The following is a 13490-nucleotide window of genomic DNA, read 5'->3' as shown; positions in this document are numbered from 1 at the left end:
AGGCTTGTGTCAAGGTGCCATGTTCCAAAGCCATCACTTTGTGTGTGTGTGTGTGTGTGTGTGTGTGTGTGTGTGTGTGTGTGTGTGTTTACACGCACTCACGTGCGATGTGCCTAGTGAGCTTTGTAAAGGGCTTCGGCTTCAGGAATAAAAGATTTGATTTAAATGGGAGGCTGCCTGCTACCTTTGGGCATTTTGTGGTTTTTTTATAATTTAAATTTTTACCATTTATTTATATGTGTATGCTTGCATGCTTGTTTGTGTGTGTGTGCCAAGGCATGAGAATGAAGGTCAGAGGACAGCTTTAGGGAGTTGGTTCTCTTCCACCATGTAGGCCCCAGGGATTGAACTCGGGTTGTCAGGCTTGGAGGAAGGTCCTTTGCCTCGGAGTCCTTTCTGGCCCACCCTTGGTTGTATAAGGAAATACACAGGAATTAAGTCATTCTTAGAACAAAACTTTTTCAAAAAGTGAGAGTGGGGCTGGAGAGGTGATTTAGAGGTTAAGAGCACTTGTTACTTTTGCAGAGGACCCAGGTTTGGGTCACAGCAACTCACATGATGGCTCACACCATCCATCCTACCAGTTCTAGAGGATCCAGTGCTCTCTTCTGACCTCCGTAGGCCCCAAGTATGCCTGTGGTGCAAAACACACACATAAAATAAATTGGTGGGGTATTTTGTTGTTGTTGTTGGTTTTTCGAAACAGTGTTTCTCTGTGGAGTTTTGGTGCCTGTCCTGGATCTTGCTCTGTAGACCAGGCTGGCCTCGAACTCACAGAGATCCGCCTGCCTCTGCCTCCCAAAGTGCTGGGATTAAAGGTGTGAGCCATGACTGCCCGGCAAAATAAATCTTTAAAAATTATTTGTTCTATAGGAAACAAAGAGAGGGTTTTAGTTTTATAAAGCAGGTAAAATTACCAGACCATTATCAAAATGTTTTATTAACTCTTAGGTGAGAAAGACAGTGCTGATGAGCAAAAGACTATTAAGATAACTGCCAGAGTGGGAACTCTTAAAAGGAAACGACAAATGCGAGATTACCTGGAACAGCTGCCCAAAGACAACCACGATGATTTTTTCAGTGCAACGCCCTTGCAGAAACAGAGAGTACTGGTAAGAGTGCCGGGTGCATGAAGTCTGCAGTTTTGTATTGATTTGGATATTTTTCATTTTTATATATTGTTAGTGTTTACCACTAATGTTTAAGTCAAGGATCTGTAGTCTTTACATACATGAACAAAGTATAGGAAGAGATCTGCTGATATATGCTGTTGTTATCCCTTTCTAGAGTCTGCTCTTGAGTGTTTAATACTGGTATAACCGAATACAAAATGAAGAGATGGGCCAAGGACATTATAAGATAGATGATACTCATTTTTCTTTGACAAAGAATAAGCAAAGCAGCTGGGTAGAGAGCTGCACCTTGAAAGTTTAGACTTACAAGCTGAGCATTTGGAGAACAGGGGCTCATCCTCGCGAAACCAGCTAGCCCCAGCAGAGCAACTATTGCAGTACCCACACAGTGCCCTGCACTACAGGAGACAGGTGGTGAAGCTGTGATCCTTTCAAAAGTTCCCATATAACAAATGAATTGTTTTGTGATTTGGAATCTGTATAATTAGCCCACTTAATTCTCATGAAGAATCTATATAAGGCTAGATGAGATGAGTGCTACAGAATTGATTTTATATGTAGAAAACTTACATGTAGAAAGACTTCCTCAACACTGAAGCAATTAAGCAAAATTGCAGGATCTAAAGCCAACATATGGGGCTGGGGATGTTGCTCAGTGGTTACATGTGCCAGGCCCCGTGTTTTATCACTTATCGTCACAAAAGAAGTAGCACTTATATACACCCTCAGTGAACTGGCTGAAAAAATGAAATAAAAAAGCATTTCCATATACAATATTCAAGAAAACAAAAGACATTGGAAGAAATTTAATCAAGTGGGTAAAAGATCTCCACAATGAAATTGATTTTAGGAAAAAAAAAAACTGATTAAAAAAAATGATGACACTAATAAATGGAAAGATTTTTGTACATTGGAAGAATTAATATTGCTAAAATGCCCATAATGTTCAAATGACATTCTTCATTGAATTAGGGGGGAAAAATCACGAAGTTCATATAGAAACAAAAAACCCAGGATAGCCAAGGAACCCAACTCAAAACAACCAAAGACAGCAGAAAAATAGATAGCAGTTACTTAGCTTATTTTTCTATGCCATAAGTCCACTTTCTATGTTTTGCTTTTTTCTCCCTTCATTTTTTTGAGACATGGTCTTGCAGTATACTGCCAGGCTGGCCTTGAGTCCATATCCTCCTGCCTCAGGCTCCTGTGTGATTATAGCAATGCCTCTTCACTTTATGACTTTACTGTAAAGGTAAATAAAATCTTAAGAATTGAATTGGCTATTGGAAATAATATGTACATAAAAGTGTAAAACTAGCTGAGTTGCCACGAAGTGTCAAAACAGTAGTGAATGAATTTAAGTTTTGTTGTAGTAACATCTAAATTCAGCAACTTACGCGCCAAATCTAGTGTTTCATCTATTTTAAATAAAATACAAAAAACAATTAATGAAAAAAAAGATTGTGTATGCATGTGGAAGTAGGGACAGTTTTATGGAATCACTTCTCTCCTTCCACCAATATATGGTGCTAGGGAAGTCACTCTGGTTACATGTACCAGGCCCTAGGCTCCATCTCCATCACTTCTCAGTGACTAACTTTATATGGGTCCAGGGATTGAACTCGTCACCTGATTTCAAATGGACTTTTACTGGCTGGGCCATCTTGTTAGGCCTTTTATGTGTGTTTTTTGTTTGTTTGTTTGTTTGTTTTCCACGGAGGATTTCTCTGTTTAGCTTTTGGAGACTGTCCTGGAACTCACTCTGTAGACCAGGCTGGTCTTAAACTCAGAGATCTGCCTGCCTCTGCCTCCCGAGTGCTGGGATCAAAGACGCGTGCCACTGCTTCCTGTTACATGTTTTTATAAACAAAGTTTTATTGGAACACAACCATACTCATTTGTTTTCATATTATATATTATTATGTATTATAGCTTTCATACTTCATTTAGAAGCTTGAGTAATTGGGAAAGGCTATATAGATATAAAGCCTCAAAGCTTTAAAGATGCTTAGAAAATACTTGACTACCTCTGCTCTCCATAGCCTTTAGAAATAGGTATTGTATTTTTCACAAGAGAAAATAGTTTTTGTAGTGAATATTCTGTGTTTTACTATTTTTAATTTTAAAGCTTGAAAAAGACTATAGAGGAGAACAACCTAATCCACAAAATTATTTTGTGATGAGAAAATTTTGAGTGTGCATGGTAAAAATATTTGTTTTCTAGTTGCCAAGTTTTCAATACAGTCAAGATGATGATTTTCTGCTAGATATGGACAGGAATACAGCATCTCCATCACCAATTACTTTGTCAGACACTCCACAATGTCAGCATGTCAGTCCTGGTATGCTAGCCCCTGTAAAAAGGTAAATGTGAATGTGATGTTAATATTTTAATTTACTCAGGAGCATTGAAACAGTTTGTGAAATGATAACATAGATGCATCAAGGAGAAGAGTTAACATTTTAAAAAAATGAAGAATAGATAATTCTGAAAGTTAAGGATGGATAGTTTTAACAAATTAGGGGTTATACGTAGTACATAATATTAGAAACAATAGTTTTTCTTGAAAAATTTAAAATATATATAAAAAAACTAGTAAATCTTTGTGGTATTATATTGTGAGATTAACAGTCTTTGTAACTTAAATGCAAAATCCACAAGTCATTAATGAAAAAGTTAATAATTTTATGTTTTGCTACCAATCACTGCAAACAATATAAAAACAGAGAAAAGAATGTTGTGTTGGGTCTGTAGAAATGGGTCAGCGGTAAAGAGCACTTTACTTTAGTGTTCTTGTAGAGGACCTAAATTAGGTTCCTAACCCCCACGTCAGGCAGTTCTTTACTAATTTATTTCCTCCAGCTCTAGGAGTTCTGACTACTCCATGAGCAGTGCACTCATGTGTATAACCTCCCCGCTTCCACATGCACACATAATTAAAACTAATATTCTAAAATCTTCAAAAAAGAATATAATGTAACTTAATACAAAAATGTTCATGTCTCTAATATATTTAGCATTACTACCATTTAACAATGACTCAGTCACTTTTTTCATGGCATGTTAGTGAAAAAAATACACATCAGTATTATATGTGCAGCTGCATTTGTTGGTAACTATTAATATAACTATGAACTTAGACCCAGGAATCCTACTTTAGTGTTGCAGTATTCAAGGAGGCTAGAAGTTAGCTTGCTGAGCATGGTGGTATATGCCTTTAATCCCAGCACTTGGAAGTCAGAGACACAGATCACCGAGTTTGATGACAGCAGGGCTACATAGTAAGACAGTATCTCAAAATTTGAAAACGGGTGTGTGAATGTGCTTACTTTTTGTGATAGTTTTAAAACTTCTAAAGTGAAAAACAACTTTTGTTGTACAAAACAATCATTTGGAAAGTAGACCTATAGGGTGCTAATCTGGGTAGACTTGTCATTCTCTAAACAGTATATTAGCAGCTGATGGGTTTATTCATTTGAACAGCAATGTTTGTGATTAAGTTACATATCTTAATATGTAATCACATTTTTATTTATTTAGTTAGTTTTTTGGATTTTTGAGACAGAGTTTCTCTGTAGCTTTAGAGCCTGTCCTGGAACTCGCTCTGTAGACCAGGCTGGCCTCGAACTCACAGAGATCCACCTGCCTCTGCCTCCCAAGTGCTGGGATTACAGGCGTGCACCACCACTGCCCGGCCACATGTCATATCTTTGTAGCTGCTCCAAAATAACCAATAAGGAAAAAATATAATAGACCACACATGTAAGATCTTGAGGCCAAGGGAAAGAATGCAGATAGCTGTTAGACTTCAGCTCTTGTATGTATATTACAGATCAGTCATCTTTGCTAAACTAAACTCTTCATAGTGAGGAAAGGGGACAAGAAACACAATTATCTAGAAAGAAAAGGTTTGCTAAGTTGGATTGGAAACTTGATTGGGAGGTATTAATTGATAGTTTTTATACATCATAGCCTGAAAGTGGTCAACTGTAATATCCAGTTTAGATTAATGGAAGTGAACAGGAAAAAATACCAAAGACAGGGAGTTAAGAGTTTTTGGAATAAACCTCTATGGATGTCCTAGTTACTATTCTGTTGCTGTTAAGAGACTCCATGACTACAACATCTGTTATAAAGGAAAGAGCATTTAACTGGGGCTTGCTTGCAGTTCCAGAGATTTAGTCCATTATCCTCATGGTGAGATTATGCAGACAGTGCTGTAGAAGTAGTTGAGAGTTCTACATCTGGATCTGCAGGCAGCAGGGAGAGAAAGACACTGGGCCTGGCTTAGGCTTTTGAAACCTCAGCCTATCCCCAGTGACATACTTCCTCCAACAAGGCCATGCTTCCTAATCCTTCTCCTGTAGTGCTATTCTCTGATGACTAAACATTTAAATATATGAGCCTATGGGGGTCATTCTTATTCAAACCACCACAATGGGATAGTGACCAATAAGGAAAACAATTTCCTAGAATATTCTTTTGAGAGAAGTTAAGAAAATTTTAGATTTTTATTAATTGCTATTCAACATATGGGTAAAATTATGATAATTTTGACTTGACATCTTGATATTATTTTGTATTCACGCAGTGATGATTATGATAAATATGTTTACCATGTGCAAAAAAATGCTAAAAAACATGGCAAGAGTAATGGCATTGTCTGGGGCAACATTAGGAAAAAGACAGTAAGTATTTTTATTATTTATCTGACACTTTTATGTTGAATAGTTACAACACTTGATAAATTGTGGTCAGTATAAATTGTATAACAGTCTTTCCTCTCTAGGAACCTAATCTAATATGAAGCTATTAGTGTAGTAAATACATACACACTGTAGAATTAATTATAGATGACAGCTATATGAACGAAGATGAGAATGGCTAAAATTTCTCATTTGAAAACTAATTGGAAAATACCAGTTCAAAAAGGCCATTTAAAGCAATATACAAAAAGACTATCCATTCAACAACTGTGAATCCAGACGAATTGATTTATGGCCTATATAGAATAAGAATTTTATCCAATCTCTTGCATCTTTGAAACAGGTCCAGATTCTTTTAGCTTTAGTGACTCAATTTGTTTTAGCATTCCAGTATTTAAAATCCAAACACAGAAAACTTTATTTAAAAGTTGCCTTAATAACGAATTCTACCATAGACAAAGAACATCTTTTATTGGGGCTGAGAGCATGAGTGAGTAGTGGAACACTTGTCTAGTATGCCCATGGGCCCAAGCCCCAGTACTGTTTCGAAAACACCTTAACCTGGGCCTGGTGGTACAGACCTACAATCCCAGCACTTGTGAGTTGGAGGCTAGAGGATCAGGAGTTTAAGTCAGGAGGCTGAAGTCTCAAAAAAAACAAGTCTTTTTTTAAAACTTTCAGTTTTTTGATATAATTACATTATTTCCCCCTCTACCTTCCCTCCAAACCTTCTATTATTTCCTTTTTTCAAATCCAGGGCCTTTTCCCCCCTCTTATCTTTTTGTTTTGCCTTTAAATTTTTTCATTTCAAATTTTTAAACTTTTAAATTTCTGAATGTTTTAAATTTCTGAATATTTGATTTTTTTTTTCAAAGTAGCTCATCTTGGAAAATAATTTATATAGCCGAATTGTGACATTAGTTATTTAGGAAAATGATTCTTCAGGCTAGATATGGCCATCTTTTCCTCTCTTTAAAATCTTTATACTCAAATTTGTTAAGTAAAATTCTTCTCAGATTGGGATTATGTGATCATACTTGTCTTCATGAGCTTAGCCAGCAGAAATAGCAAATACTCCATCAGAGACCTTGGTTTAAAAATAACTCAGTGGCTCATTTCTTAAAAAGAAATCCATTTTATAAGTGAACTAGTCAGACTACTTCTCAGTACTCTTCAGATAACTTGATTTTTTTCTATCTCCATATTCCTTAAGGAGAATGAAAATTTGGTTCTTGCAAAATGACCTGAAATTAACATTGTTAGGAAGCCTTGAAATAGGAATCCAAAGATTAGACTTTTGGTCTGTTTTTTGGTTGTGTTCATAAAGTATCTTTAGTAACTATTTCCTTCATCTAAATGTTCGTAGAAGTCACTTGATCTTGTGAAGTCAAGATTCTGATGCAGTAGAATTGAGGAATTCATGTTTCTAATAATCTCCAAGTGTTGTCCATTTTGTTGATCCACGGACCGTGGATCAGCACAGTAAATTAGTATACTTGATTGTTTTCTCTACTCAGTGAGGAGAGGTAAATTGTGATAATCTTTGGGTCCTTCCTATTAGAAACACATTTTTCTTTTTCCTTCCTTTTTCCTTTTTTTTTTGTTGTTGTTGTTTTGGGACATGGTAGGGCTACATGGCTCTTTGTAGCCCTAGTTGTGGCTTCACAGTCAGAGACACCTACATCTGCAACCCAAGTGTTGGGATTAAAGGCACCACCACCACATCAGCCTATTTGATTGTTTTTCTTAATGTGTTAAAATTAAGCAGTGAACAAAACTGAGATTTACCCAGTTCTTTTTCATAGTCTAGTGTTTGTCGCCAGCGTGTTAGTGTGGAAAGAGCCCAAAATTTTGTTAAAAGTACTCATTTCCAGGTCTAATTATCAATAATAGCCTCATTACACTACAAAGGTGACTAGACTTTTCTAATTGATGCATGTTTAGATAAAGACAATCGCTTGTTACTGAGTGGTTATGAGAAGTAAATGATGTCTTTATCTCATCTTAAAGGGAGAATAATAAAGTATTCTAAACCAAGTTAAGTACTGAGTATATTTGGGCAACTTTTATAGGTTATAGACTATTCTTTGCCTTCTGTAGCATTAGCTGATAGTATTTTCTTATGTATATAAACGTTTGCCAGTAGTGGGAAACAACACTAAGTTATGGATTTTGCTCTGGATAAATTCAAGATTTTGGTTGCTTTAGTTATAAAAGTGATGTAACAGGCCTATGTTTAAAGTACTCTGGGGATAAAGCATGCTTGATTTCATCTAGGAGGCATCACAGGAGATGCAATTTGCCACTAATATACACTCTTTTATAGGTTGAAAATGATCTCTCATCTCTAACATCAATACGAAAAACCCTGTTTAAAAAAGGTATTTATTTCATAGCTTAGTTCCATTACAATATGATCTCTATTTGATGGTATTACAATTAACTGGTTCTCAAGTAGACAGACCTATCATTTAATTTGTTGGAGTTGGTTTCTCTTGTATTAAAATTACTGAAGATTACGAAATATACTAATCCTTTTCATTAAATTTTTCTTTACAGATTTAGGTGAAAACAATGCTATTGCAAAGTGTTTCGTTGATGATGCCATAGAATCAGATGAAGAAGAGAAAGATTATTACTTTTCTAGTTCTGACTGATAGTAAATGCATTTGCAGGAGTTTTACCATCAAGCAGAGCATACTTGTATTCTCATTTAATGAATGGGTATTTTCTTTGTAATAAGGGGATATAGATTTGTTTCCAAACGATGTTTTATGTTTGTATGCAAGGTTAACATCCTGTAGAGCATTTCTCAGTGTTACAATATAATACAAGTAAAATTACTTTGCCTGTGTATGTAGATGTAAGTTTTTGTAATATTAATGTATATTTAAATCAAATTAAATGTATATAATAACTTAAATCAAGCTTAAGTTTCTTGAATACTCAAGTCTGTTTACTTTAGTAATCATGTCTCAAATAGGTTTTTAAATACATTTTTAAAAACCCTGAAGTGAGGAGAGGAATTAAGAGTTTGGATTGGTGTATACTGGAATGAAAATTGGTAGTATTTTGCTGCCTGTTATTATAAGCCAGAGTTCATTGACTGTTTCAGTTATGTTATTCAATTGGTTTATGTTTTACATGTTTTCTAATGATAGTTTTTCTTAAAATTTATCATAAGTTGGTCTGTCTGTGAAACCTCTATCTTTAATTCATTGCTCTTTATTATTTTATAAAGGGAACCAGAGGACAGGTTCTGTTGTATTCTGTAGCCATGTTATGTACAGTTGATAGGTCTACCTTTATAAGGAATTACTATGCCATAATTATCAGGTTTTCCCTTTCTGACAGCTCCTTAGAAGCTGACTTTTATTCTGCCATTGTTTTAAAGTTTAACATATAAGTTATTTGTCCTCTGGTTACATTACATATTCATCTACCTTTTCCATCCAATTAGACTGTTCAAATAAAATTTTAAATTTGTGTAGCATTTGTTTCTGGATTTTTTTTTTTTCTTTTTAAATTAATCAGAAGAATGCATTTTTTTTTAGTGTGTTACAGCTCTGAGAAGGAATTTTTTCCCAATGCACATGTTAAAGCTTGGATAGAGGCCGGGTGGTGGTGGTGCATGCCTTTAATCCCAGGACTCGGGAGGCAGAGCCACTCGAATCCCTCAGATTGAGGCCAGCCTGGTCTACAGAGCGAGATCCAGGAAAGATGCAAAGCTACACAGAGAAACCCTGTCTCCAAAACAAAAAAAAAAAAAAAAAAAAGGAAAAAAAAAAAGCTTGGATAGAAAGGTATCCTGGCAGTCTGGAGCCAAGGAATACACAAAGTCACACAACACAACAAACCTCACATGTGATTTATTGGGAGGTGGAAAAAACCCAGGAAGGTGGCTGCCTCTTCTTGGGCAAGCAGCAGAGAACTTAGCAGAAGAAAGGGTTTATATAGGATTTCTTGGGGGTGGAGATTTTCAGGGTGGGGAACAGGTGGCATTTCAAGTCTTGAGCTTGGGCTTTTTACTCAGTAAGGTGGAGCTTAGTCACCTGCATTTGATGGAGCTGGGTCAAGCAATTTGGCCCTTAGAGTATTATTTTGTGGGAGGAACATGGCTTTTGGAGGTCCTCCTGTGGGGCCTGGCCACTCTTGATCTTGGAAGTGCCTTACAGTTACTGCTCCCTCTTAAGTTTCCTAAAAACACACTGGGACATATAGTACAAGTCATTCATTCATTCCTTCACGGTTTCTGTCTATCTCCTCCCAAATCAAAGTCTCACTGTGTATCCTGGAACTCAATATGTAGAGCAGGCTTTTTTATTATGCCAATTGCTAGGCCTGGTGTTTCAATCATGTTTCAGCTATGAGGCAGGAAGAACTGCAAGTTTGAGACCAACCTAGACAATGTAATAAGACTCTGTCTCAAAAACAAAATTAAGGGTGTCAAGATGGCTCAGCAAGAGAACTTGCTGCTCTTGTTGACATGAAATTTGGTGCCCTGCACCTATGTTAGACAGTACATAACACCTGTAATTCTAGCTCAAGGAGACGGAATACTCTTTTGGCTGCCATAGGAACCTGCACTCAAATGTGCACATACACACACATACACGTAATTAAAAAGAAAAACAGTAATAAAAGGTGGTTTAAACACATAAAAAATAGGAAGTTCTTAACAAGTGGTGGGCATAGCAGTTAGGAAGCTTGTCTACAAGGCAAAAATGCAGGTTCAATTCCCAGTAATGCTCCTCCCCTAAATGGCCAACAAACCCACAGGTGTTGGTAGCGATAAAAAGAAAGGATGTTTTAAGAGCCTCACCCCACCCCCCAAACAGAATGGAGTTTGAGCTGTCAATCCTTAATGTGATGCTTTCTTTGCTGATTGCTGGTTGAGATTAATAGGTAGTATTTTAGAAGAAGGCCACTAGATCTGCTTTATAGCTAGCAGTATTTAAGCCTACACTGAATAGATAATCGGTGTGGATTTGGATTTGAAGTAATTGCATACTGGTCAATATTTTTTAATACTTTTTCGATGGTTTTAACAATTTTGAACAGCAGATCAATTATTGGCATTTTAGGAGATCGGGTTTTTAAATTATTTCAGATGAACAAAATTCAGAACTGAGTAACATTTTTGTAAGAAAGAGGAAGTTTCTTCCTGGGTTTTGTTTCAAATTGCCAGTGTAAATATGAACAAGCTACTTATTTCAAGACCTAATTTTTACGATCCAATAGGAAGTAAAAAGTATGTTGAATTCGATGCATTCTTAAGTTCCTGTCGTGTAAGGTTAGGGAAGCTCTCTTGTGACTGGTTCCACTACTCAATAGGAGAAAGAATGGAGGCAAGGAAATCCATTGGCAGAAGAAACAGTCTTATTTACACTACAGATATAAACACAGACCCATCTTAAAATATTTATGGCATAAGAATGAGTCAAAGCAAAAGTTCATGTTAAAATACTATTTGGAAATTATATAGTAACTTAAAATATTTTAATTATTAAATCATTTACCTCACAACATACCACATTTTACTCAGTATATATATTTAGACTTACATTTATTGTGTGTGTGTGTGTGTGTGTGTGTGTGTGTGTGTATACATGTGAGTGCACTGCACAAGGAGGCAGGAGAAATTGGATGCACCAAAGCTGGAGGTAGGCAGTTCTAAGTCACCTGATGGGGGTTCTGAGTCTGAAAGCAGTGTGTGCTCTTAACCTGAGCCATCTCTTAAGGTCCTAGATTTAGTACACTTAAAATGTTAACTATTACAATTCATATACAGTACAAATTACTTATAAAGTTTTTACCAGTTATAGATACTGTTATGCTAACAAATCACAGTACTTACACTAGGAAAAATTCCAAAATACATTTTGCTTTTAGTGGTTTTTAGATTTTTAAGACAGGTTCTTGTTTGTAGCCAAGACTAGCCTCAAACTTGTGCCTACTGCCTTGGGTTACAGTGTGCTAGTATTCTCAGTCATATTCATCTTTGTTGTGTATGTATGCAGATGTTTATACACAAGGAAGCATATATGTGTGTGGTGGCCCAAGATCAACATGAGGTATTTTTTGTTATTGGGGTTTTGTTTTGTTTTTCCTTTTTTGAGACAAGGTTTCTCTGTGTAGCTCTCTAGCTGTCCTGAAACTCACAGAGATCTGCCTGGCTCTGCCTCCCAAGTGCTGGGATTAAAGGTATGCACCACCACCGCCCAGCAGCATGGGATATTTTCATTTATCATTCTTCACATTATTTTTGAGATGTCTTCCACTGAATCTGTGTTGGAGCCCATTTAGGCTTTACCCAGCAGGTGTGGATAAAGAGAATGATTGGACCACGGGCTGGATACCAGGTGTCGAAGATGGTCTGCATTTGGCTGTGCTGGGATAGGTCTTTGGCTCCAACCCTTGGCATTTTTTAAAAGCCCTTTGGCAGAAACAGTCAAGTCAGGGCCCAATGAGTAAGGATCCAGGTCCTCCCGAGGCTATGCTGTATTTTCTATCTTTTTTTTTCGCCCCTCTATCTTTCTAACTAATATTTCCTGCTGCTTCTACTCAAGAGTACTCTGCGGGAAATGTAGGGGTGAGGGATGGCCCCCCACAAACCTGGAACTCCTCAATTCTACCATACTGGTTAGCAAGCTCCTGATACCCTCCAGTCTCTAAAATCCTCAGCACTGAGTCCAGGTGTGCACCACTCTATCTAGCTTTACGTGGGTACTGGGGATGAACTCGGGTACTGGGGATGAACTCGGGTTCTCGGTCCTCAGGCTTGTGCAGGAAGCACTGAAGCAGCTGATCATCTCCCAGCACCTCGGCTGGCTTCCTTAGATGCTTAAGCCAGTCTGAACACCACCACACAGCCTTGATTTATTCAATAAAAAGTTATTTCACAGTTAAGTCAAAATGATTATGGAACATCAAAGATTTCCTTTTAAAAATAAATTATGCAGTCTATAAATAAAAAGCTTTACAATATGTAAAGATAACTTTAAGAGATGAAATATTTACATATTTTAAGCTGGTAATCACAAACTACAATGATTATTTAGTATTATGAGAGTTCATTCATAATCACACTTTGAGTGTTTAGCACGCATCAGATTTCAGTCTATCCTGGTTAAGATCACTTGGTAACATTTGCATGTCAAATGTATAGTGAATATATCTGTAGATCTCCTCAGCTTTTTGATGAGTTACTTGAGCATATGTGGAGATTTCTTCAGGTGAGCTGAAAGGAAAAAGAAACAGTGAGCCTAGCTTTTATGACATTTACTATTTTTATCATGTCTCAGTATAGAGCACTTGTCTAGCAGGTATGAGACACTATATTCAATTACCAGTACATATACCATTATGCATCTACCTAAATGTCCTTGGCATTGGTTTAAACAGAACAAAAACTTGTTTTCTTTAAACTGACATTATACTGGGCATGGTGTTGCACTCCTTCAATTCTAGCATTCAGGCAGAGGAAGGCCAGCTCTGGATTCAGGAAAAAGCATAGTCTATAACAGTTCCAAAGGCACATAGTAGGACCATCTCAATCACCTACAGTAGCTTAAAACATGAGATCTGCAAAGGAGCAAATATCTATGAAATCTTCCCCAAATATTCATTTATAGGGACCTGACTGAAGCT

General features: G+C 36.7%; 2 protein-coding genes across 3 annotated transcripts in view; one reads left to right on the top strand and one right to left on the bottom strand.

Moving 5' to 3' along the window:
• The window catches only part of Mis18bp1 (MIS18 binding protein 1), a 37198-nt gene extending 27893 nt beyond the window's left edge, over positions 1-9305 (top strand). For both annotated transcript variants that reach the window (XM_036206563.1, XM_036206562.1), the window contains 5 exons: positions 952-1112; positions 3358-3497; positions 5726-5822; positions 8167-8221; positions 8400-9305. In XM_036206563.1, the coding sequence (XP_036062456.1) occupies positions 952-1112; positions 3358-3497; positions 5726-5822; positions 8167-8221; positions 8400-8497 (551 nt within the window). In that variant the 3' untranslated portion in view covers positions 8498-9305. The remainder of the gene's footprint in view (positions 1-951; positions 1113-3357; positions 3498-5725; positions 5823-8166; positions 8222-8399) is intronic.
• Positions 9306-12695: 3390 nt separating this feature from the next.
• The window catches only part of LOC118595760 (Fanconi anemia group M protein homolog), a 47416-nt gene continuing 46621 nt past the window's right edge, over positions 12696-13490 (bottom strand). The window contains exon 19 of the mRNA XM_036206536.1: positions 12696-13080. Within this exon, the coding sequence (XP_036062429.1) occupies positions 12939-13080 (142 nt within the window). The 3' untranslated portion in view covers positions 12696-12938. The remainder of the gene's footprint in view (positions 13081-13490) is intronic.

This window comes from Onychomys torridus, chromosome 14 (assembly GCF_903995425.1).
Source record: "Onychomys torridus chromosome 14, mOncTor1.1, whole genome shotgun sequence".
Classification (NCBI taxonomy): domain Eukaryota; kingdom Metazoa; phylum Chordata; class Mammalia; order Rodentia; family Cricetidae; genus Onychomys; species Onychomys torridus.
The sequence above is the reverse complement of the archived record's forward strand: the minus strand, read 5'-3'. Positions and strand labels throughout refer to the sequence as shown.